Below are 27,475 nucleotides of genomic sequence, written 5' to 3' on the forward strand. Positions count from 1 at the left end.
AAAATTCTGAAAGCATCCAAGTTCATATTGTATGCAGTGAAAATACAACACCTGTGAAGGGTTTCTAATGGACATGGTGAGGTCCTTTCAAGTTTTTTGGCCTTCTTTTTAAGTAGATTCAGCAAGGTCATAATTTTCATTTTACTTTCACTAACTCATAGAATTCTAGACTCAAAACTGCCTAAGATGAAAGGACTAATCTAAGGGGTTTATTTAACAGGGAAGAAAAAAATAATAAGAAAAAAGAAATCACTATATTCCAGAGTATTTTTATTTTTGTGAAGAAAGCTTTCAATATGCCATGCCAAAGTCTGCAAAGTGGGTTAAGTTCTTGTTGACAGAATGACATCTTAAATAAAGTTCTCCACAATGTCCAGTTCTTTAGTAAGAGATGACTTCTTCTAAGATTTACCTCAAAGTATGGTGGAAAGAATTTGCCCATTTACAATCCAGAAGCAACCACAGAAATTCTGTTACTGAGTTTAAGTCCTGCCCTTTTTCAAGTTTAACCAAAAAGAAAAAATGCTCAGAAAAGCATTACAATATGCTTAAATCAAGACAAATAACAGTAACATTTTTTAGAATCTCTCCAGAAGAGATGGCTTCAAAAGAACCTTTAGAAGCAAGATATCAACACAGTGTTTCAACACAACCATAATCCCCATGCAGAGAACACAGGAGATACCCATGAACCCAAAGTAGCAGCCAATGCAAGTATCTTGTTTGCTCCAGTTCAGAAAACATGCTTCATGTGCTTGATTCCATATGTTTTGAAGAAAACCATGATGATCAATGCCCAGAGTCCTAAAATAAATCCTCCAGGAGGGTGCCAATCCTTTTGCTTTGGTTTCTGGAAAATAAAAAGAAAAAACAGAAAGGAAAAAAAATTGTACTTAGTTCTCACAATAAGCAGTGCACTGTGTTTATCAAGTGCAAAAAATAATAATCCTTGCAGCAGAACAAGATACCAATAAATTGTATTTCTTCCTGAAGTAGAAGCATCTTTGTGATGTGATGGGGAGGCTAATGGGAGGTGAGTAGCCACTCAAGCAGGGAGGGTAAGTACCACAAAAAGGCCACTGGAACTGTGCCTGAGACACCACTTTGCCTGTGTGTATTGCTATCATGGGAAGTGTTCCAACTCATTTGTTTGGACAGATTTTCTTGTATTTGGTCTCATGTTAATACAAGAGAAGAATTCTATAAGTATGAGAAACAGCTCCTACAAGTGAAAATGTGAAAAAGAAAAGAGAGTGTTGTTTTTCCACCACCTGTTTTTTACAGCTGCTTTTGTACTCAGAATTATGTGAATAAACAGGTATCTGACCACATAACAAGTGAAGACTCATCATTACAGCAATATCATAAAACAAAATAGGACTGTTTTTAGTGTCAATCACATTTCCCAGAGGCCTCATTTGAGTCTAACTGCCTTTCCCTAATGTATAAATATATTCTGCAATTCAAACTTCTGTCTCCCTTCAATAAATTTTTCATCTTCAGTAAAAAGCCATACACTGCAATTGAAGGCCTTTTCTGTCTCACACGTAGCAACTAGACAAGGTAAAACCTGCCCGTCTTCTTCCCTCCCTTACTAAACCAAAAATTCAGATACTCCACAGTCAGAGAATAGAGAAATGGATTGTAGAAGGCAAGAGCTGCCATGTACCCCAAGATCTGTCTCCGGGGCTAAAAATAAGAATGCAATATTTGCATTCATATATTTAGCAATATTTGCTAAATATATGAATGCAAAATTTTAGTAAAGACTATCATGACAAAAATACCAGAATTACAGTGTTTAGAAGTATAACAGTCCCTCAGGCTTGTGCCTGCTCTTGCCCTCAGCAGGTCTGTTTTACAGTCTTCCCAGGCAGATAGGGATGATTTACTATTACGATAATAAATACTGAAGCGCTTGCTGAGATTTTTATTCCTGCCTTGCTGAAAGATTTGCACCATTTTGTCCTTGTGCAGAATGACACACAAGGGGCACAGACCATTTTGGTTTTGTTGCATTTAAGTCAAATCTAAAATTCTCTTTCTGCCAAGTGAATAACTGTTACAAAAGATGTTGCTGTTTTAATTTCAGCATCAATCCACACAGAGAAGCTTCTTGTCCTCTGCTAAATGTACCAGGGAGGCTGCTGAACTTTAATGAAAGAAGGAAGAGTTTGCAGTGTCTGTTCTTTCAAAACAACTTTCCTATCAACACAAAAACAATGTTTGTTGATATTGCTCAGGTCCCACTTTGTAAACCACACATTCTTAGCTTCAGGATTTTTCTGTAAGTGTTGCAATTTCTGTTGTGCCTGCAATTAAAAAGTAGAACAAACAGTCACATCACCTGAGACACCCAAAGAACTTGGCAGTCTGAAATATTAATGACTTTACTCTGATACAGGAATCACAAAACCAGCATTATAATTTACATCAACCACAACAAAACCAAAGCTGTGAGCAGAGCAGCTGAACTCCCTGAGCAGCACTGCCAGCTGCAGCGTGTGCTGCTGCTACTCTGCCACCTCGCTGCTACTCACAACTGCACATCTCCACACAAACAGCGCTGAAAACCAACTCTGCCTCTTCAAAGGGCTGCCAGCACACCTCGCTGCTGAGAGTAACAGCACATGACACTTCTCCACACAAAGGGACTTTCTTGTTTAAATCTTCCTAATTAACCTGTAACTTCGTATGCATATTGCAGTGCCTGTTCCATCAATCTCTTTGTACTATCAATCTTTCCCTTCTTGGATCTCAGACAAGTATCTTACCACAAAGTGGCACCTGACCCTTCAAGACAAATGACTTCAATTTGCAGCCAGTGACACTAAAAGCCTCTCTTTCCTATTTTGTATAGAACACGTAATTTAATTTCTTTAAAGAATTTATATTAATAAATATTTATAAGGTGATCTATGAGTATGGTTTTACATTTTGTCATGTCTTGTACTGAAGTCCCCATGGAATTGTGCAAGGGAAGAGAGGCCACAGCACTGGGAAATCAAGGACATATATATATAGTCAGTTTAAAGTCAGAGGATGCAATGTTAAAATGTAAAGGATTAAAACCATGAAGGCATGACAAAAATTATATGAGGCTGTACAAGAGCTACATACTCAGTAATCTTAAAAATAAATTATCCTAATAAGAAAGATTTACACACCCAGAAACTGAAATATACACATAAATATTACACCACAATAAAAGGGCAAAAATATTCAACTCTGTTGAATATCTGTAACTCAATATCTCTAAAAGGTTAATTGAGCACAAAATCATATTGAAATAGGCCAGTATTTTCCATGAGGACATCAAAACCTTATGAATATCTAAAATGGGATTACACAGATTCACATTTAAATCCACAAAGTATACCTGCAAGAGCTGCAATACCCAATTTCGTTTAAATTAACTTGCTCATAGATTCCCAAGAGAGTTCACCACTAAATTAAAAATATAATTAGTTGTCAAACTAACAAGTTCATCTTTCTAAAATCCTAACAAATACAACACAGAAACCTTCAATAACAAAACTCTGCCTAGGCGGGCACCACCCAAGCAGCCCCACCCCGGGGTGTCCAGGGATGGGGTGTGGGGTGTGGGGTATGGGATATGGGGTATGGGGTGTGGGATATGGGGTGTGGGATATGGGGTGTAGGGTACAGGATGGGATGGATGCCCTCCCACAAACACACGAGTGTTGCTGCAGAAGCTGCTGTGGCTCTTTTGTGTAGGCAAAAGGGGAAGAGTCACAGAGATTTCTCCTAATGGGAAAAACTATTATAGTAAGAAAGAATTCACTTTAACAGCAAATGAAAATCCTTTTTAGATCCACATACTGGAAAAAGGTTTAGAAAAGCCAGAATTCTTTCTATGCTTATAGCAGTTCTGTGGCCATGAGCCTAGATAAACTATCTCCTTATATCAATCTTAGGATTGATCAGATAGCATTAATGTAAGTAATTTTTTTCACATATTCTGGGAAAAAAAAAGTCAGTAGTTCTCCTATGACTATAGCCAAGTTCAGAGTCTTATTTCAGAAGACTTCTGTGAGATTCAGGCAATTTTTACAAGTCAGGCATTTTCTCACTTGCAAGAAAATGCTAAATGGACCAAAACCATGTTAAGTGTCACAGTATTTTGATCTGCAGTTTATTACCTAATCACTATTATGTTTGATGTGAGAATGTGTACTGCAGACTGGTTGCACTACCTACAGATTACACAAAACTTGTTCATATTTGGGACTACTCTGGAGGTGCACAGGCAACTTTTTGCTCAAGTTTTTCTGAATTCCATTGTACCCACCAGTAGGAAGTGCTTCTGTAACTGACATATTTAGGTATTGTGGTTCACACAGCATTCCAAACACCCTTGTTATTCCTACAATAACAGCAGTAATGCATAGGTGAAATGCATGCTCAGAATGGCACAATCTGCCATGAACAAATACATTTAGCAGCTTAAGGACTAATCATTATGGAATTGCTGGAATTTCCAAATTAAAAAGACAGGTAGCTAAGCAACAGCAAGCTTCCTCCTGTGAACAGTTTTTTACTGTACACTCTCTAGTTCTGGTAGACTCATTATACTGTGGAACTTAAAAACAGTTAACAGAGAGTTGCTCCAAGTCCTGTAATTAAAGAGAGGATAAAACAGTGTATTTTCAAACTGGATGGGTCTATAGGGACCTGAATGGAAAGTATCCAAGACTTTCAACGAAGGTGTTTCATAAAACATGCAATACATGTTACTCCAATTAAAATGAGCTTTATGAAAAAAAAATTAAAAAGCTGAAGTGCTAATTAGAGGAAGAATGGTTTGATTTAAAAATGTTACATCACAACAGAAATAAGATTCAAAACATCACATATTAACATTTCACATGGACAACACTGTCTAAAACCTATCTACAAGGATAAATTCAAGTGTTTTCTACACCAAAGACTATCAGATTATAATATCCAACAGTCTTCCATCAGAACTCTGTCTTAATGTTCTCAATAAGCCCAAAAATATTGGTACAGTAAGCTTTGGGTTAAACTCACAATCCACATCTGCATAGGGGCAGCACAGAAAGCCGAGCAAACAGACAGGAATTAAGTAATTACCAAATGAAATAGCGATAGACAAATTTTTAAATCTCCTCCAGTACCTTTTTCCAAAGAGGGCTTTAAGAAAGGGTGCAATGCTTAGAAATGAATGTGCACATCATTCTTGTTGCAGGGGATGTTCTCCCCAACCTGAGGCAGATGGTGTGTGCTTGTAGCAGGGGTGCAAAATATCCCTGTGCAACTGCACAAAAATAACATATCAGAAGCACTGGGTGCCAGGGAGTCCATTAAAGTGGCAGCTATTGGATTTCAAATTAATCCCTGCTTAATTCTCACTGCCATTTCAGCACTGAGTGTCCTAGACCCAGTTCTGGCCTATTTATTGCAGCACATGTGGTATAAAACATCCCAGGGTTCTGGGGCTGCTCCACCTCCCCTAGTCCTGGGGGCCAGGAGAGTGAAACACACTTGTCTGTGCAGTGCTTCCACTCACTGGGGTGAATTTCATGTATTTTCGGGGGTGAATTTCCAGAGTTTCTTCTTGGTCATTTTCCATTTAAATTAATGTTTCTTTTTCTTCCTCTGCATACCAAGGGTTTCTTTCTTATTCCTCAAGGTACCAAATTTTATGTGAGGCTCTGTTGTAAAGACCAGTATAGAAACCTGAAAAAAAGATCCATGTCTCAAAACAGGTCTTTGAAATTTAAGGTGAACCTCAAATCCAAAACTGGAACAATCCACTGGCTTCTCCTCAGAAAACTCATCTCAAACTGAAGGAAATTCCTTGGAAAAGCTAAATTCTGCTACAGAGTGCACTGTGCCCAGAGCACACTATGTATATCCTAGAGGCACTCCAACAATTCAGGTTTACTTGCAATTTGGAATTTCAAACTGGGTAATCTTTTCAATTCTTATGATAAAGCACACAACAAAGTTTCTTTTCAGAATGAATTTATATGTATCACAAGCAAATCACAGCATAAAGTACGTCCTCAAAGCTTTCAGTCGAAGTCTGCACTTCTAATTTTTCAGGTACAGTTTGGATTTTGGGGTCCTCACAGGGGAGTGGGGGAAATCAAATAACTCCATCCACCAAGTAATAGTTTAATCCTTTCTGTGCCCACAGCAAGATTAAAGTCATAAGAGAACTCCAGTATGAATAGTGCCTGTTAATCTGCAAAACAATTTAAAGTATTTTGTCTAATCTTCTGGTTTACATTTATTAAACACAGTGCCATGAGTACTGATATCTCCAATATTAATAAAATAATTGAGGAAGTTCATTCATCAACCACAAAAACTCACAAAGGGTACGGGAAAAAACAACAGCTAAACTAAATTAACATCAATACCAACAACTGCATTTTAACATTTACTTTGTATAATCATTGTAATAGGAACAATACTGTTATGATAGTTTTACTTTTTAATTTCCTTCTAAAATTCATAATCTAGAAGGGCCTTTTTAAAATGAGCTTCTACTTATTACTGCCTACTTTCAGATTTATCTCTTAGTATTTCACAGCACTGTAAAGTGCTTTTAGTGGTTCAACAATTACTCCCTAATCTTCCAACCTGTGATACAATACATAATATACAACTTCTAATCAAAGTGAGCCTTGCCAGCACCTGGGAGCTCGGGCAGTTGAATTGCCAGACCAGTCAGTGCTCAGCTGAGCGATGCCCACCTGGCAAACACAACAGGATTGCACCAGGGGACTCCAGCGCAGGTGTGTGATTTGCTATCCCAGAAAGAACACAGAGACCATTCCTACCTGTCCTCAACAGCCTGGCACGGGGCTGAGCTCTCACCTGCTCTGCTGACACTGAGCTACAGACTGGAATTCACAAATGCTTTAGAGAGAGGAGATAAGAAAAGTCAGATTGGGTTGTATCTAGGAAAAAAAAAAAACCTGCAACTGCCTCTATTTAAGGTATGCTAAGCAAATTGGTTTTTATATTTTAATCAAATTCATACCCATATATGAACCTGTGATCATGATTTTCCACAAAAGGCCACCTAAGTCAACAGCAAATATATGAATTACATTTGCAAACAGAAAGGTTCATGCCAACTGAAGCATGCAAAAAAACCAGATGAGCACCTTAATTAAGTAGACTTGGTATTCAAAACTCAGTTACCGCTACTTAGAAAAGCATGTTCCTTTTTAAATACATTTCTATTTAGTTAATTTAAACAAGAGGAGGATTATTAGCAAAAACAAGACTAAAGGCAAGAATTCAGTGCTCAGTGTCACACCACAAATGGAAAGATAAACCCCTGGAGGTCCTTACAATGGAGGGAGTCAGAAAATGACAAAAACACACACTGGTGAGGCAGACCTCAGCAGAGAGAAACCTCCAAAAATCATCAGATATAAAAGCAAGCCACTGCCATTGAAACTCTGGGTTAAGCAGACAGAGACAGCAGAGAACAAAAGCGGTGAAGGCTGTTAGAGGGACAAGAATATTTTGTATTCACAAAAATACAGTGCTGTCAATAGGGCCAAGCTATTCTCACAGTGTAGAGAACGGATTGCAAGCAGCCTCGCCCCTGATGAGTTGCAAGGTAACAGCCCTGAACAGGTCACAGCAAGGTCCAGAAGGATGGCTGCTATGAAGAGTGGGCTGGCTGCAGGAGGGAAGAGTCTGCTGGCTGTGCTGCGAGGAGGAAGGAGTCAGGCAGTCTGCACCAAGAAACAAGTGAGTGTCCTGTCACCTCACTTCCATCTCTAACACGAGGTCTGTAGCCACAGCACAGCACTGCTTTTCCAAGAGCATGCACTGCTCACCTTCCCCTGGGAAAAGATTATCTCAGTTGTGTTCTGTGCAGCTCCTGCTCACACAAATGCAACACTGCACTGCCAGTGGGGTCAGACAGAGCCAAGGCCACCATGGGCTCCCACCTGTTTCATCTGGGATCATTATTCCAAGTACCAGCCTCATCCAGCCCAGCCTTTCTGAGGAGCACAGCCCTCCTACTTCCTCCTAGGAACTCTGACTTGGATTTCCCTTAGCATCTCTCTGAACCACAAGGTGAGTCCACTCAAATGCTTTTAAATCAATCTTTCTAAGGAAGGTTTTACTCCTGATCTTATAAAATTAATTGTATGCTTAGAACTTCCATGATGAAGTATCATTCTGAGTATTCATATTCAATCAAAGTTTTTTTTCTGTTTATATAGAGAAACCATGATGTTAATAAATTATTATGATGTTTCTTTCAAAGTAGTAGTGATGGTTCCAATCACACTTTTGTTTCTGCACATCCCATAAGTATCTATTAATTTACTGCCAGGTGACAGGCTGTATTAGCAACAGATGTTAGACTGCATTAGTTCTCATATCGAGTATGCCACATTGAGTACAAGATCTAATCAAATACTTCAACAGCTACATTTGAAATCCTTATACACATAGTTTTTAATGACCATTTCTCAAATCTCTACAGCCATAATTTAAAATGTTCTCCATTACCTTAAGCTCTGTGCTGCGTTATATGCATATGTAGTAAAGCTCCACATTTTCTAGCTCCAGCTTGCACAACTTGAAACAGCATTACACTGAAGAGGCAGGCATGACAAAATGAATGGAAGGAGAAGCAGGGCTGAGGCAAAAGATGCCTTCACAGTTATATGAGCAAGATCAAGTAGTCTGTACTTTTACTGCAATATTTCAGTATGAAACCATTGAGTAACAGCTGGTGATAGACTGATCCCCACCACCACCCAGTTTTCAAAGGTGATTCTGTATTCAGTAGTTTTGTACTCATACACCAAACAAGTGTTCTTACCCCGAGTTTATGCTGTATGGATTCTCTTACGGGAAAAGGAGAAAGATCTGTTCTCAAATATCAACCCAATACTTTTGAGTACCCTAGCTGCTACAGAAAACAAATCATAAAACATGGACACGGCAGTTATACAGGCACTTATTTAGTGGCTGCACATAATTACACCTCCACAAAGAAGCCATTTCTGCTACACTTGGTATGTCAAAGGACAAGGAGCTCCAGAGAGCAGAACTATTCCTGCACAGTTTTTGTAGGCATTAAGAAAGAATAGCAGATTTATGCTATCACAAATAATCACTGTTCCCACGTGACATTTGCATGACACAGCTCATCAGTCAAATACTATGTGGGGCTCACAAAGAGCATCTTCCTGAAAAATGAAAGAGTGAAGCTGAGGACACGCCCTCCCAACACCCTCCCAGATCACCACATGTAACAGGTACAGAATCAACAGCTTCCAAAAGTGTCTTTAAAAGGGATGAAACCACACATGGTTTTATCTAGGGGCAAGCCAGTTGCACCTTTCCTGCCTCCATCTACACTAACCACAGGTTACTGCTCTATTGCCCGGCTGTCATTCACTCCCCTCTAAACACCACTTACCACCCATTTGTCAGCCGTGCATTTGTAGATGGGCTTTCATGTTAAGTACTCCTGAAAAGAAGGAAATCACTGGCTAATTCACAGGAACGCCCACCATGACAGAAGGAATCACTTGCACAGGGCTCAATCACAGCCCCATGCACAGAATTTGCACAGGAACCGCGATGCAGGATGCTGTCTTGACTGTCCGACAGCATAAACACAACTGCTCCATTACCAGAGTCCTCATTCATTTACCCCTTCCATTCATTCTTCAAATGGAAATGATTTCATCAAATTTCAACCCTCTGAGTTATTTAGGAAAACAATTCTAGACAGAGCACTAGAGAGCAGCCTGCCAATATCTCTGTCTGTGGCCATTCATCAGTCCTGTCAAGAGCTGGTGAGTTACATTTCTGTGCTCCTCACAGCATGCGACTGAAGAGTAAACAAAACATAATTAACTTAACACAAAAAAATCACCAATAACACCTAGGATTACATGGTTAAGTGGGATAAATGTGCGGATGTATTTGGAGCTAACAGTGCCTTCCCCTGAGGAAAAGTGTTCAGAAAGATATTTGCTGTCACAGCACCACAAAATATATCAAGATGGATAACATTTATATTTTTTCTTATCAATGTGAGCTTATTGGTAACACCTACTTTTTATGCTGCATAAGCTCAGAAGAAATACAGTGGATAGAAGAAAAAAATCAAACAAAACTCCTACTGCTAATTTTACTACTCACTGGAATACCATTTAAATAAATACTGTCTTTCAGGGAAGCTTTCATGTGTAAACAATAAAAAAGTAATGATTAATAAGCACTGTACAAGGTTATGTGAGAAATTAAAATGTTACACAACACTGAACAGACACCAGAAAATGGAATTAAATCTTGCATCTTGGAGAATGTACTATAAAATACTTCAGTAATGTGTTTGGTACAGGAAGGTCCCAATCCAGCATATATTTACTGACAGGTAACACAAACTGGGTCAAAAATTGAGTCTTACACTCAAATTACACGTGCTCATACACACACCAATACTACATTATTGCAACATCAAGCAATACAATAATAATAAATTCTACATACCTACATAAAGTATAAAGACTAAATATATTCCCCTTTGCCTAAAGATCTTACAGCATCCTCTCCTTTCCTCCACTCAGCACACATCCCTGCTCACACTCGGCTGTTATTCCTGCCATTATTATTCCAGGGACACAAATACAACCCACCAGAAAACAGAGATCTCAGTTAACAGCCACAGTGACTCCAGCCTCATCTCACCAAAACTGCATGACCAGCACTGGGCTTTTAGTCAGGTAATTCCCAAACACAGCTTTGGGGAAAAAAAGGGCCAAGGAACAACCAGACCCCTGAAGGTTCATGTGAAGGGACACTGGAAGTTTTGTTTTGACAGAAGCATTTAGCAGCACCAGGAAAGTGCTGAAGCAGAATGTGCCTCACCCCTGCAATACAGCAAATCTCTGTCCTTCCACCAGTTTCTATTGCAGACAAACCCAGAAAAAAATCTGGCCAAAAAAGTTTGGTGTAATTTGGGGATGCCAAAAGCAGCATTTTCATAGCCCGAACAGGCTTCTGCAGAAAAATCAGCTGCAAGCTTGGAAAGGGGCCCTTTCTCTGCATATAAAAACCAATGTCCTACTAACCAATGACCAGTATGGAGCAATGCTTACTTTACATTTGCCAGTAAATCTCATTCCAAATGCAAAGCCTGGTCCACCAAAGCCTCCTCCTATGGAACGGCAAAGCTGATCACCAAAATGGAAGTAACTCTGGAACAATATTCCTGCTGTTAATACTGTATTTAACAAAAGAAAAAGAGATTGAATTTACCATTAAAAGGATTTGATAAATCAGTCTTCTGTTACTAAGAGAAGTCCTAAAATTTATTCTAGGTCAACCACAAATTTTGAATTACTACACCATAGCAGTTTATTGGTTGTTCTGATATAGACAAGATTTATATATTTTTAATTTAAGAAAGATTAAAACAATAAATGTAGCAGTAGTTCTTCATTCCACAATATCTTCAGCTTTTACTATACATTAAAAGACAATTAATAAAGTAATTTCTTTTAAATGTAGACTTATACTGCTACTGTTCACAATAATAACAATAATAGTAATAAACATTATAGTCTCTACAACCCTGCAATTCTACTGCTAGGAATTATGCCTTCTCACTAAGGTTTCTGTGGCTTAATTGTCTTCATGTAATATTGATATCTTGTACTTGGATGTAATTAAGAATAGGGGAACCATTCTTAGAGTACTATTCCAATCCATTAGGTAAATTTTCTCACTATGATATGAAAATTTTCATCTACTTAATTAGCACACCTACTCCTTCCATGCCTAAGTGCACCTAAAATGTGTTTTATGATGGCCCAAGGAAAGGAAAAAGAAACCACAACACATCAATTATGCCTCCACTCAGTTGTACAACTATTTTAAAATGTGTGAACAGTTAAGACAAAATTGAAAAATTACCATAATAGGCTTTTGACACTTCCCCGCTTAAGCAAAAATTAATTCTAACTCCCTGTTTTTATGCAAAGCCTTTATAATTTCTCTAATCTCGAGTTCCCACGAGAGAGAACACAATTCTTTCAAGTACAAGTATGTGAGGCTTGGCATCTTCTCTTTTTAGTTATGCAGTTTATTTGATGGAAGTCTAAACTGCTAAGCCTCCCTTTGTGCTTAATATAAGCCATCCTCAGTGGAAATACAAGTTAATTTAAGTAAAATGAAGTTTTAGGAAGGATGCATTCTCTTGCACAGAAAGCCTCACTAAATCAAAGCTTTTTTAAATGCAGCATCTGTTTCCTGAATTGCTCTAGAACCTGTAATAAAATACATTAAAAAGAAGAAAAAATTTTAAAAGGTACTTTTGCATATAAAGCATCATAAACGTAAAAACAGGCAAATGGAGCAGCTTACCTCTCACTGTTTTGCAGCCTCACCTTGTAATGTACATGAAGACCCTCTTGCAACATAATGAATTAGCATGTTTTAAGCATCATCTGTTTTATTAATGGTCACTGCTAATAAAACCTACTGCTTTTGTTACTGCTTGTGCATCAGCTGTATTGTATTGCTGGGATACACTGCCACACACACTAAGCTGTTATTCTGCAGCACTGCTTAGCCCTGGAACACACCTGAAGTATTTGTACATCACATACTTTGCTTCAGCAAAAGTCAGGGGTCTATTCTGATGCCTACAAACCTATTAAGGTCACAGACAGCTTGTGCAGATCTTTAGTCTATTCCCATGAGAGGCAGAGGTATATTATTTGCATACCATTATGTACTGAAAAACCTATTCAGTTATCCCCACTGGAGACAACTCACCTCACTGCCCTAAACAGCATTCACTTTTCCAATATTTGAAGGAACAGCAAGTAAATGGGACCCAGTGCAGACAAATCCAAAAAGACTCAGAATATCTAAGAACTTTGACTTATAAATAACAAATGTGAATGAATGCAGACCAATATATCATATAAAATATCATGGAACCAAGGAATGATGGAAAAAGTGAATTATATACTTAAGAGAGGACTGGAATGTTGAGAGTGAAAATGGCTGAAGAGATAATTTTAGGAAAAAAGCTAACATTTAGCCAGGCTTATTATGACCACAAAGGAGAGCAAAGAGTCTCAAAGCACAGAACTCACTTAGAAATAGCCTCCTTACATTTGCAGTGACAGCAGCAGCTCTAATATCATCTGCCCCAAACAGAGTGAGACAGCTATTGATGATTTACCTATAGCAGGTTGCAACAGTTCACATGATGTCAATAACTGAGGGACCTGTACATGTGAGTTCTTCAGTACCATCTGCAGTACTGTGAATATTTGCTGTGATCACAAATATGTTCTTACATGCCCTAATTCTCCTCTATTTTACTCCCCCCGTAATTACAATGTTTTGAATAAACCTCTCTCAGCCTCTGCTCAAATCCTTTTTCTACTTATCCTTCCTGATGTCAATACAGCCACAAAAAAGGGAGAATATAAAGTATCTGTGTGCTTTGTGCAGAAAGTCAGAAGAGATTAACATAATGGTCCTTTACAGCCCTAGTCTGCAAATCAGAATCTCTCACTGTTAACCTTGGTTTGCTTTTTGCCAACCTGCTATGTGTAGTTTACTTCAAGCTGTAAGCATTTTTGAACTGTCTGTTTCTGTAAAGCTCTGAGCACAGATAAAGCACAACAGAAACAGTAACCATCCCTTGAAATCACAGTTGTGAGCAGGTCGTGTAGAACAACAAAAGGGATCATGGCACAATCAGTCCCATGCCAAAACAAAGACACAGAAACATCAATAGTGCATATTGAAAGGTTTGTGCACACAGGATCTTCAAACACATGGCTGCTTCAGCTGAAAAGAAGCAAATCAATTTCTTGAATATAAGGAATATAATAATTTTTGAGTCCATGGCCATACCGTTACTACCGACCCTTGAAATCCAGTTATTTGAAGTTCAGATGAGTAAACCCCAGAGATCTGCAGCATTCTATAAAGCCTCTCATGTTACAGTCATTTCCTGAACATCTTCCTTCATTTTACATCTTAAATAGTGCTTATTAAAAAGAAACTGTTACAGGAATTACCTCTTAAAGATGCTGCAAATCCAGTGCAGCACCTCTATTATAGCTACTATAGAGCCAGGGTATCTTTTCATATATTTTTTAATAGTACATCTGACAATTCTATATGCTGGTGGGTATGAAACTGATGTCTCATAATCCACAAAATGGATGAGGCTACAGTCACATATAAAGCCTCATATTAGCAGTATTCTCAAGGGCAAACTGAGCACTCCCACGATATGCACAAAAACCTTAAATTTATTTCCACTTTAACTTTCCACAGTAACAGCTATTTTTACTCTCATCTGCTCATGAGAAATATAAACAAAAACTTTCAGGAATAAAAGTACACTTTATCAGTTTTAGCTTATACTACTTATGGCTTTAGAAATTCTGTAGTCACATACCCAGACAGGATGAAAAATGTCTTTTTTTTTCAAGCAGTACTTTGGACCATTGCTGTGCTTAATGAGCGCAAGACTCTACCAGGACTGGTGAGAGTGAAGTGTGGCCACTTGAGGGGCAGCCCCTTAAATTGCTTCAAGCTGTCTGTCAAACTGATCTCCCATCCTGTGCCAAAGAAGAACGGAGATAAAATGCCAATCTGTACATGTCAGGGTTTCACAGGCTGGGAAAGAGGAAAGAAACATGACCTCCGAAAACTGACAGTTCAGAGTTAAAACTTCTTTGTCCAAACTGCAGGATCTGGACAGCCTAAAAGCCTAAACCAGTCATTTTGAAAACACTCCATCAGTTGCATCCACGCCTGCTACTGCATCTCCCTGAGGAGGAGACTGGTTTTGAGGGAGAGCACAGGCTGGGGGTTACTGTCACCTTGCTGGGAGGCATTTCTGTGAAGAGGGGATAAAGTCACATTCCAAGATGTGACAGCAGAGACTGGATTCTACTGATGCCCAGAGCTCATAATGCACCTCAAACAGAACATACTGATAAGTGCTCAATGAACTGTTCTTAACCGTGTGTAAGAGGAAAAGCAGGTCATTCGTTAAAATAAACTTTGGTTTCATTTTTTAAAAATGCGAGGAAGGGCGTAAAGCTGCATGCTTTAATGCATAAACAGGAAAGAATAGATGGAGCATGCATGCAACAGTTCTGGCAAGAAGAAGCTACCAAACACAATCTCAAATGTCTCTGGGATGCTGAAACAGGTAAAATTTCCCACTCTTGGCCTACAGAAAATGTTCAACGTGGTATTCCTAGTATGAAACTAGAAAAACAAGAACCACACAGCTGACTGTTCAGGATCCTCATGCAAGATACCTTCCAATGCATTTAGTTATTCAATCCATTGTATTCAGCTATAATTGGAATAACCTAATACTATATTCAGTTCCTCCGTAATGCTTGGTCAGCAACAAAAAGCACCCATGGTTCTTTTCAGGCTCTTCTGAGCAGGGCTGTGTACAGGCAAAGGAAGTGCTCCCTATGCATTAATACTCTGGCATTCCAGAGCTACAGAAACGAAGGTCCCCATAACTGCTGCTCAATTTTTAAGATTTGGGGGCAGCATTTGAAAGAAAAATAAATCTAAGATACTTATTTTTATTCTGTCTTGAAGACTAAGAAAAGATTCCATGTAATATTTCAACAACAAAGAAATAAACCAGCAAAACTTCCCCTGTGGTTGAGAAACAGTAAAATAATGGTCCTGGATAGGCAGAGAGTGATTACCCACAAGAGTCCTTTAATGGGAAGATGGAAGAGAAGAGACTGTTTTACTACATCTCTGCTTCCAAGAGGAAAGATCATGGCCAGATGAAAAACATAACAAAACAGAAGCAGCAATGCCTTGTCAGTAAAAACACATGATCAGTAATTTATGCTAACTAATCATGGCATTCTGTGATTGGAAAAAACTGATGAGAAAAAGAACAGCAAATTTTAAAAATTACGTTTGTCTCTATTTGTCATGGTTTGACACATACTATTTTATAAAAATATTTTATGCTGCACTCAGATATGCTGTATTTCAGGAATATTATGAAGTTTCATGTGGCTAATGAGCTATGAAATTTCTGAAGAAGAAAAGGAGACAACCTTACTGTTTGTGTTGACTACTGGATTACATGTGAGTGCCATTCCTGTCTCTGCAGTTCACTAGATGAAAAAAAGCCTGAAAAATCTCTGGTTTAATGGTTTGCCAGTAAAAGATCTGTACCATCTATAACCAAGTCAAGATTGTGTTTGGTGATTTCTTGCAGAGAAACAGGTGACCCTGCCATTCTTAATACATTACACGACTCATACACATAGCAAGATTCTGATACTCAACTTTTTGAATCAAACTTAGAAATAATCTTAAGGAGTGAACTTCAAAGCACCTATATGCACCAAGTAGCACAAGGCATTGGCAGAAATACCTCTGCTGCTCTATGACATGTTTGGTTTGGTTGGCAAAAGTGTGCAGCAATAGCTCTTTTTCTTTTGGTCCTTTTGAGCACCAAGTTTTCTCCTAGGTAGCATTCAATTTAAAGAAAGCTCAAAAGATTTAAATAATATCTAACTTAGCAGTAAGAGAAATTAAGTCTATATACTGTTTACAATTTAGGGAGAAAGCAAGTTCTTACGTGCTGGATGACATTCAGTCATGATTCCACTTGAGACCACTTCCATTATAGTTATAAAATGTAGCTAAATCACCTCTAGGTTAAACAATTCACAAACATATGTTTAATACAGAAAAGAAATAGAAAAAACCTAAACATAGCAGACACATGATTTCTAACTCCAGTACATGCCAAGTGCCCCAGATGAAGAAAGGCTGGTTCAGCAGAAGGGGTACAGCACATCTGGGTTTAGCTCTGCACAGAATACCTGGGCCCCAAAAACCACTTCAGATGAACTGGTAAGGAAGAGCTTTTTGTCAACATATTTCCATGATATGCATCAGAAACAGCTTTTCTCACCTGCACTCTGAACCTGACAGATGAGAGCACTGGCAGGACAGGCTGCTGTTCTCCAGACACTCCAAAATGCCACAAGAAGTGGCCATGGTAAGGGGACAACGCTTGTCTTCAGCACTGCAGTGACAGACCCTGACCAGGCAGGTGTCCTAGGGCAGGCTGACATGTCACAAGGCTTTTTGGTGGGAAGCCAAGTGATGTATTTTAAAATAAAACTGGACTCTGAAGTCAGTGTACTTTTTAATATTTGGTTTGAAAAATTCAATTTTCAATCATCCTGACAAATTTTCAATCATCCCACCATATTTGACAAAGAAAAGCATCCCTGCCTGAGCAGACCTGTGTTTGTGCTAGCAGGTGCAGCAGAACCTGGACCTTTTGGTGAAAGGCTGTATTTTATCTCTGACATCATCCAGCTGAATACCATGACCAGAGTTCTAAAATGCAAGCTATGCTTCAAAATTATTTTTAAACACAGCTACATGAATGTATTTTCAAAGAATGTATAAATAGCTGTGTCTAAAACTTTGCACATCAAACCTGAGACATCTAAGTATTACAAGTTGGTTTTGAACCTCTTGGCCTGTAAAGACACAGTAAAATGCAAGTATCACTTATAAAAGTACTTTAAATTTTCCAACAAATTAATATTCATAAACAAAACCTACTGTCTGCATCAAAAATAAAAATAAAAATCTGGGTTACTGTTGTGCTATTAAACACCTTGCATATTTAACCAAAGTTCTGAATACTAATGGCTTTATAAAACATTTATAAGAACAAAGACTTCACCATCAGGACAGAAGCAGACTGGGAGTGAGGGTTTATACTGAACTGTATAAACTACCAAAGGGCAGCTACAAGGCAATGGGCAAGGTGATGGTGTGATCACTGAATTTTAAAGTTATGTTTTCAAGACTGTATCCCCATATGATGGGTTACTTTTCATATTGAACATTTCACACAGATTGTAAGCCACATAAAACCACTTTAATGTTTGTGAAAATATTTTAAGTCTGAGAGCTAAAATTGTTGTGTTATAGATAATAAAAAGATACTTCCAAAAAAATCTATACAACATAGTGTGCTCTATTTTCTTAATACTGTTTCAACAATTTCTGGCAAATGCTGCTAAAGAAAACCTCTGTCAATTAAATCAGCATGAAACCAGAATAACATCAACAAATGCAATAAACTAACAGCCCTCTACAACATGAGAATGAGGCCCTGAGAATGAACAAAAAATTGATGTTCAAAGCAAAAGGATTTTATCTGGGGGAAGGGTGGGGTGGGTCACAGCTGCAAACTTGTCACAGAAGCACAGAAATGATGGAAACAAAGGCCTTCCTGCAAGAATTACTGCAGAACTGCAACCCTGCAGGGTCCTTCGATGGCCACCAGTCTGTGAATTTTTAACTCTGGAGATCAGACCCACCATCCTTCATGGATTTCCTGTTTAATTCCCCCATGGTGGCTGCAGCCAGCACCCTCATACAGCTCCCTGGGGCTGGAGGGAGCCGAGCTCCCGGTGCTCAGCACCCCCTGAGCAGAGCCGCTCCTCCATGGGTCACACAGCTCCAGCCGGCTCCTGAAACTCCTGAAGGCATTTTCCAGAAACAGAAAAGCACAGGGGAAAACTCCCACAAACCAAACCAACTTTTATCCCCAAAACGAACCTCAAGCTAATTTAATCGGATATTACATGTAACATTCCCCCCATGAAAACATACCTAAGGAGCTCCTTATTTTTAAGTAAATCTTCAACTATAAACCATGTCAGATTGCAAGTAAATTGTGCAATTTCCACTACAGGCTGCAAGTCGCTTTCCTGATATACCATCCTGGTTTAACAGCATGTTCATTTATCTGCTTAATGGTTTGAAATGGACTAAAATAAGTATGCAAGTTGATCCTGGTCTGAATTTGCTGTTTCATTTTGTTTTCAATTATAACACCATCAGGAGATCTGGTGTTTATCTGCTGAAATGTGCCTTCCATCGATAAAACATTCTTCCATCAGTAAGACACCTATAACAATTTAGGTCTTTTCAATATCCTAAATCCTGATTAGGCCAAATATGTTAACACACAATGACATTCCAAGCACAAGCACTGGCACTGAAGTAAGGTACTTTTATTAAAATGACTTGCTGAACGACAAGGCCAGCAATGAATACCATTTATGATAAATGGAAACAATCTTCTCAAATGCAGTTTGCCCTGTTCTTCCACCAGACCTGTTCTGACTAAAGACAAGTGAAGAATTAAAGTAATCCCTCCTTTTTCTTCTCTTTCTGGTTTGGGTTTTGGTTTGGGTTTGGTTTTTTTTTTGCCTTATTTTAAGTAGCATAAACTTACTGTAAATAGCAGCATTGTATGCATGGCTGTACAGAGAGAATCTCATTAAAAAGGCTGTCTCATGTGGGCATTACTCCGAAAGTTCAACTTTTACAAGTTTATATTAATGACTGCAGTCCTTTACCAAGCACTAGAGGCTTTTTATTTCATTTAAAAGCACAAGGAGTATTTTAGTAGTGTTCAGGAGAATAATTTATCCAATTTTAAAGCTGGATAGTACTAGTGGCTATGTCAGCTAAAAAGTGTAATTAAAATGTACTTTATACATTATATTAATTTAGGATGCCTGTCCACCACTGTGAAATTCTAATGTATATTTATGCTATAAGTACACAGCACTGATGCTGTTATGTATGTCTAGAGTATGTATATATCCATTTGGATACAGCATCATAACATCTCAAATACTATTCACTGGTTTTACTCTCGTCACTTTTTAGTTCCTTATAATTCCCTTCTTTTTTCTTAGAGAGAAAAAAATCCTTTTTCATAAAACAAGGCCTCTGCACATCTTGTCCCAGTTGTGCCAGGTCTCTCAGAAGGGTACAGGGGGTTCTCTGCAGAGCTAATTCAGCACAATGCTGGTGCAGTGATGCTCAGCTGGTGGCAGGCTCAGCCAGGGCATGGTGCCAAACTCCCTGCTAAACAATGGTCCTTTTATTGCCTTCTCTGCATCCAAGACATTTGCAGTTCTGTTGGGTCTGTTCTGCTGCCATGTGCAGACCCCAGCTCTCTCCTACTGGCAAGTTCAGCAAACAGCACATAAACTCAGCTTTCTGCCTTTCCACAGCACAATATTCTATTGCACTGTAACACACAGTGGCCAAATGAACACTCTGTGGTTATTATCCACCTAATGCTGTAAAAATATTGCTATGACATTTGGTCTGCTTGACTATTTTAAAGGTTAATTCTGTTTCCTATTTGAGATTTTCCTCTAGGTGAGCCATTCCATGCACTTTCTATTTACTGATTCCAAACAACCCCCAAACTGTTTCATTGCTCACTCTCACTGTTAAGAACATATTGACTGGCTGCCTGCTCTGCTGTTTAATTCATTTATGCTGAGAGTCAGGCATGAAGACAGAATTTTAAATGTGACATTTGCAGGCTGTTGGGTCATTTGAAGCTCTGACAACACCAGGGAGTTCCTGACATACAAACTGGTTCTGATTTCCAATCTTCCATGTTCTGAACACATCAGAAATTCTTCCCGAAGGTGCAGATTTCAGCCAAAAGTTTTTAAATCCCTTGTGTTTACAACTTGCAGGAAAGGCTTGTACACTTTAAGGTTTTAAAATAAAGCTTATGTTTCCTTTAAGGTAAAACGAGCACTGCCTGCAGCATGAGACTCAATGCTTTAGAACACTTATTGACAAAGGTATTTGGGAAGATCTACGATAATAATTAATACACATGAAGTTGTTTACAAAATTCTATTAAGGGTCCTAGTGGACTTTTATTTGCTCCTGTTGATCTTGAAGTGTTTAAAAACAGCTGAGTCTGAAACCACAGCTTTATCTAACATTGCCTATCTGGCTTAGCGCTACTCTGACCAGTACCATGTCCTAGTTTTCAGTCTGGAAGTTTTCCTTATCTCAAGGCAGTGAATGGACTGCACCATTTTGTCTCCCAACATGAACTGTCATTATCTTCCCCAGATTTCAGGTCAATTTTTCAGAGCATACTTGATTACCTGGAAGATTCCATACGACCAAGATACCATTAGGAAAACAGTAATGTGACCTGTTTAGTCCTGACTTAAGAAAACTGTAGTTACTTATCCCTGAAGCAGGACTCACATCTATTGATGTGCACTCTATTTGGCCATAAACTTTTCCACACAACAGGCAGAGCCCTCTGTGGCTGACAGCAAAGAACGGGGAGACACATGAATGCAGACTGGGTACCTGATCTACCCAGCAGGATGGATTGAAAACCAGGCCTTGAACTCAGAGGAAAGAGCAAGAAGAGAATATAAAATCTTCTGCACAGAAAGATCTCTTCCTCCTTGCCGTGAATTGGGGGAGACATGTTACAATAAAAAACTTTAGGTCCAGCTTCTACATCCACATCATCCCTCATTTATTTACTTAAATCAATAGCAGAGTATTGCATTTAGATAAAGACAAAGTTAGAAGGCACAATCTATTTTTTTCTAGTAAAAATAGAAACTTTTTTTTAAATTGTGCAAAACAAAAAGCAAACAAAAAAAGTCCTGCTCAAAGCAGAAAGTATGATGACACTGCTATAGTTAGAAATAAAAATGGTGCTAATTCAGAATTGTATTAGGAGGAGAGATTGTTTTCCCTGCTCAACTCATCATGACAATTATTCCACAATAATGACTTCATACTTTGGCTGCTTTTTCAGGAAGGGGAATATGATTTAGGTCAATATGCAAATTCAGAGAAATTAATGGATTTTTTTTCTTTTCTATCAGCAGACACACAACAATTTTAACAAGTAGCTCTGAAGTGTTAACCATGTTGTACAGCAAGCATCTTTTCGTTGCCATATTCAGAATGAGACTTTTATAATTTAATAGTTGTCATCTGAACAAGAGTATCTTGCTTATACATACTTTCAGCACAAGGACATTAATTCTGTGTGACCTAGAAAAGCAGTTTAAGTACTACAGATGTTCTTTATTTTCAAAGGAATTTTCAAAATAAAAATACTTACCTGGTGTATAATCTGAGCTACAGGAAGTTGTTCAGCATATTTTAGTGGCTCTGTTGCCAACTCCTCCTCTGGAAACCTAGGAAGAAAATAAGATGATGTTAGTCAAAGTTAGTACAATGTTTACCAAATTCAATGAATTAAATTAAGTGCTTCAGGATACTGCTTTGCTTAAGGATGAAGAAAAAGTGTATTTTATGACAGTAATGGAATGTATTTCTTATAAAGTAGAGTGAAAGAACAAATTTATAGTCAACAGATTTGTTCATAATATTGTGCATTTTTCCCCTGACATAAAGCACAAATTTAGCAGCACAAACCTAAGAAAACCTTTAAATTTTGTTTTAGGTGAACAAGGACTGGTGCAAGCTGGATTGAAATTGCCATGGAAGGAAAGTCCTATGCATTTACAGAGCCATTTCAGCACTGTTAACAATACAAGCTTCTTCACTCAATCCTGCCAACATAATTCAAATATGACCATCTCTAAAGGCGGGAGGGATTATTCACATTTCTCATTTTTTTGCTGCAAGTGCACAGCCATGTTTAGATGTGGTAGAAGTTCAACAGCACAAATATTCATGCATTTGCCAGCACAGCAGTGTGTAGTCCTGGTTACCAAAAAGCCAAAAATCTAGTGTAAAAAAAAAAATAGAGTGAATACTTCACAAATAATATACATCATAACCCTTTAAACTTTGAATAAACTGTGGCTGCAGCTGAAAACTTGGAATCCATAAGCAGTCTTAGAATATTTACGTGATAGTAGATTAATATGAAAGCATGTTTTAAATCCTTCAACCATGCTGCTTTCATCTACTGGAACTGCACAGCATGTGCTACATTTTCAAAGTATCACTCAAGTTTTTCATCAGCCATTCCTCTATTTTTCTGAAGAGTTCTGAATGTAGGAATTTGAGCACTATAACAAGAAGTGACAGGAAAATAAAAGAACCTGACAAAAACAAGGCCCTTCTCTAAAGCTGATGTAGAATTATTTTCGGACAAAAACTGTGGCCAAGACATTATTTTTCAGGCTCAAACCTTATACCTATTCTAATCAAAAAGGATGCATACCTGCTGGGTTAACTGACCTGCAGACAAGCTCCCAGGTAAGAGTCAGAATCTCCAGGCTTAGTATCTGCACTGGAGGTCAACAAGCTGTGGAAAAGGAGAGGAGAAAGTGCACATCTCTTCCCTTTTCCAGTATTGAACCTGTGCTGTGGTTTGAAAGACTTTAAGCTCAAATAAGAGTCTGAATATCCAGAAATTTGTAATGAACAGAGTATGAAAACCTTACTGTAAAAGACATGTAAAAGTGGAGAACAAAACAAACACAGCAATATTTTAAATATCATAGTGACAGCCTGCCTAGAACCATTTAATGTTTTTAACAGAAATTAAATAAGCAGGCTCTGAACTGCTGAAGCTGGTCTACAGATAGAGTTCATTTACTGATATGGTTTTTAGAGTTTTTGGATTTCTATGACAAGGATGAATTTCTGCTTTTAACAAGAAATACACTGCTGTTGTAGTCCAGTGCAACCATCAGAGCTTAGAGGGGCTCAGCAACTCCACCATAGAGTGCAGAAAGAATCTTTCCAGTCACTTTCTCCCTACTTTCTGTCATTGGTCCTGACTGGCAAACACAACAGTCAGTGTGAATTGGAGATCACTTCTGCTCTGCTGAGAGCCTGTTAGCTGACACAACACCTTGGTTTATGGATACCAGCTACCTCAACCCATTTTTTAGCCATAGTTTTACATAATAAACAACTGTACACACAACACAACATTCACCAGTACATCAAATGCTTATCTCTACAGTTTTTACAGGGACATTGCAAATTAAAAAAAAAAAAAATCTCAAATCACAAAATTAAACACTTGAAGCTATAAGTAACAGCTAAAATTACTATAAATAAATTTTAGCAGAAATGAAAAAAAAAAAGAGCTCGTCTGTCTGTTGTGTCAAGGACCTTGTACATTTGGCAGTTTTTCTGTCTAGCCAGAATCAGCATTCCCTGGCATTGTCAAACACAGTCCTTGTCAACTGCAAGAAAAAACCTTTCCTTCAAATTACAAAGGATTAAAAAAGATAAAGAAAAGTTATCAAGATAATTTTAAGCCTTAGGAAGGCTTAACTGAAAAAAAAAAAAAGAGGAAGGGGAAAGTAATACAAACGTGCATTTTGAAGTAATTAAACTGAAATTACGCTGATAGAAGCCTTCCAACATCAACAAAGACTTTTTTTTTTTTTTCTAATCTACTTTCTGTAAAATGACCAGGTCACTTGAACTACACTACATTTTATATGTAAACTAATTATAAGATATAGATTAGGTAGGTGGACATTCTAATCTATTAAAATAAACATCTATATTTATATACTCACACTCTTAAAATTTTTACACACACACACACAGGTGTTTTGGAAGAAAAGTTCAGAACTGTTTTCTCACATTTTTTGCTGTAATGCCATGAACTTTTTGTATATGTGTTTAGTGATGTACTGTCAAGTCTACAAAAGACTTTTGATTCTTATCCTGCAGATAAGCCTAAAATCCCCTGCAAGCGGAAACAAAGGGTGTGTTTTAACCAGTCATTTCTGTAAGAACAGAGACAGCACAGGGCCAGTAAGATCAAACCCCATGACAAAGCTCACAAATGGATGAATTCTCTCTCCCAAAGCAGGGGCTGCATCCCCAGCTGGCTGCCCCAGGCAGGTGCTAAGCCTTGAAGCACTCAGAGCCATTCTCCAGCTGGGGTGAGCCACCCTGGTAACAGGGGCCACACTGACAGTGACACTGATGTGACCAGGACAGGAGTCAGCCTGGCTCACAAGCACAGCTGCAGCCTCTCCCTGTCCTTGAGGAAGTCATCTTGGTCACCTCGGTCACTTTTACCATGGATCAAAGAAAGCCCATCAGGGCAGTCTGTACCCAGGAGAAAGAAACCTGCTGCAAAACTGCTCCTTCATTTTAGCCCTAGGAACAGCAGTCCAGCAGCACCCCTAGACTGGCAGAATGACCTGAAAAAGGCAGTCCTCTTCATAAAAGCATAAGGGATAGAAAGGCCTAGGGGGAGAAACAGGTCAGTGCAGAAGAGAATGTTCTACTTTCTCCTCTTTTGCAGGGTGGAGGAGGAGAACACGTCAGGATAAAGATCATCTCCAATACAATTCTTCTGACCTTGTCTCTCCCTTTCACAAGAGGGATACAAGCAAATTGGTTACTCCTTCCAGAGATAATTTCCAGATGCCTGGGGAGGCATTCCCTTTTGCTCAGAACTAGCTATGTCAGGAAAAAAATCCAAATACAAAAACCATCTCAACTGATGGAATTTGTGCTCAAATCACATGTGGCAATTTGAGGCTGTAATTTCACAAAATTAGCTGGCCTCACTGTGTTTAGTTCATTCATATTTGACACTTAAACCTTTATAAAATTAAGGACTAATTTGCTGTAATACAGTTTTCTTTGTATGTTTAATTTCTTTCAAAACAATTATATTACAGAAATTTTCATGAATTAATTTTCCAGTAAGAAACAGTCCTTTCTGTCTCAATTGAGCATGACAGCAGAGTGCTGCCAACAGTGGCAAAGCAAGCTAACACAGTGGCATATCAGCATATACAGCATCATGCCTGACAGCTGGTAATGCAAAGCATAAGGATATCTTGATTTTCAGGGAGAAGTGTAGAAAGAATTGTAAAATCAGAAGAGAAGTGGGAAGCAGTAAGAGATAGCAGAAGAGGAGGATCTTCAAAAATTCAATTTAAAAGCTATTTTTATACTGCCACTGCGACTGCTCTTAGATGAAGGAAAGTGAGCATGAAACAGAAACTGTGGAAAGTGAATCTAAATCCAGTAAAAAGTGTCAAGATATTTAATGAAATATCTTATTTGTTATTTATATTTGCATGCTCGCTCTTAAGGGAGACAGTCAACGTGTGCTAAAGAAAAATAAATTCCAAACATGAGGAGGTGGTACACTCTCCCACAAGTGCTAACCCAGCCCATGGTCTTCTACACAGAATAGCTGCAGTGGCTTTAGGACAGAGATGTATTTTATATTCTGCAAGTATTACAAAAATACAGAGAGGGGAAAAGTACAACATGATCACAAACTGGTTTGCTCATGGCAGAAGTGGGCTGTTAAGACATTTAAGAGACAGAAAAGTCTAGGTAACATAAAACCTGGCTCTCAGAGTTAATATAAACATTCACTAATTATAACAGGCAGCAGGACTAAAGCTAGTATTTCTTCCTTCTTGTATGTTCTCTAGATTTGATGGCTCAGAAAGGACACAGAATTTCACACCTATGACACATGTACAGGTAATCCCACATCTCTTTTGAAACTTGTTCTTTGATGATATGTCCTAATAAGGAACCAACCCTCTTGGAAGCCATGCAAACTGGAAGTCAGAGTGTGACCAGCATATAAAGGGCTATCAGAGAAAAAAATTAATGAGAAGAAGGGGTTTGGGGATCATCATCTTTCTTTTCTGTAGACACAAACAATTTGTACTACTCAAGTGCTGCCTGGCTTGTTTGAGCCATGACTTCTGAATAATGTGAATGAAAATGCTGGAATGGGCTGTCCCACTTGTAGAAGTAGCTCCAAGCAGAAACACTGCAACAACTTGGACAGTCAGCATGAGCAGGAGTGATGCAAATAACACTGCAGTGACTAAACCTGATACCCAAGACTGAAAGGCTGAAATTATTAATCTAAACCTGTGTATATCACTGATAGCTTTATTGACTGTAAATACATGAACACACTTGCATCTGGCAATAAAAAGAAAACAAAATACCAGAGCTTTATGCAGCACATCAGAAAAAGTTATTAGCTTTCCTATTAAAGAGAGGCTGAAATGGGCTATGTCGGGTTTGAGTGAATAGTTTTTAAAATTGGCCATTGAGAAATTTATCTACCATATCCATAGTACAGAAGATTAAGAATTAGACCTTGGATTGATGCCAGGTGCTTGATCTATCTGTTAAATCCTAACTTCATATGTATTTAAGAATTGGGTATGTTTAAACAACAGAAGCACTAAGATACATGGAAAATACCAGTGCTTGAAAAGGTGAGATCATGCTTAATTCTGCTCTTCTCTCAAGAGTGTACTCATCAATGCTTTTTTCATCTTTTTATAAGAGAATGCCAGATTTATGTACATGAATGTTTACCACACAGATAGTCACAAAGAAGAGAAGCAAATACTTGAGAACATCATCATTCCAGGGAACTTTCTCACGTCTCCTTCCTGGCACAGTTTCTTTAGTTAAAGGGTAAAAACTCAGTGTACATTTTGTTGCTGCAACCTTTGCTCAGGTGAGTGTGGATGTCTCCCTCTGAAGACCTAAAATGCAAACAAATTCCTTCACTACTCTAGTCCTGGGCTTTGGAATGCTGGGCAGCTGGAGGCTG

The 27,475-nt window shown here is 38.4% G+C and overlaps 1 protein-coding gene across 1 annotated transcript in view; it reads right to left on the reverse strand.

Moving 5' to 3' along the window:
- Positions 1-253: 253 nt before the first annotated feature.
- Positions 254-27,475, reverse strand: part of PIGK (phosphatidylinositol glycan anchor biosynthesis class K) — a 62,214-nt gene continuing 34,992 nt past the window's right edge. The window contains exons 10-11 of the mRNA XM_002190172.7: positions 22,037-22,112; positions 254-850 (exon numbers count right to left, since the gene is read on the reverse strand). Of these exons, the coding sequence (XP_002190208.3) occupies positions 734-850; positions 22,037-22,112 (193 nt within the window). The 3' untranslated portion in view covers positions 254-733. The remainder of the gene's footprint in view (positions 851-22,036; positions 22,113-27,475) is intronic.

The sequence above is a fragment of the Taeniopygia guttata genome, chromosome 8 (assembly GCF_048771995.1).
Source record: "Taeniopygia guttata chromosome 8, bTaeGut7.mat, whole genome shotgun sequence".
NCBI lineage: Eukaryota > Metazoa > Chordata > Aves > Passeriformes > Estrildidae > Taeniopygia > Taeniopygia guttata.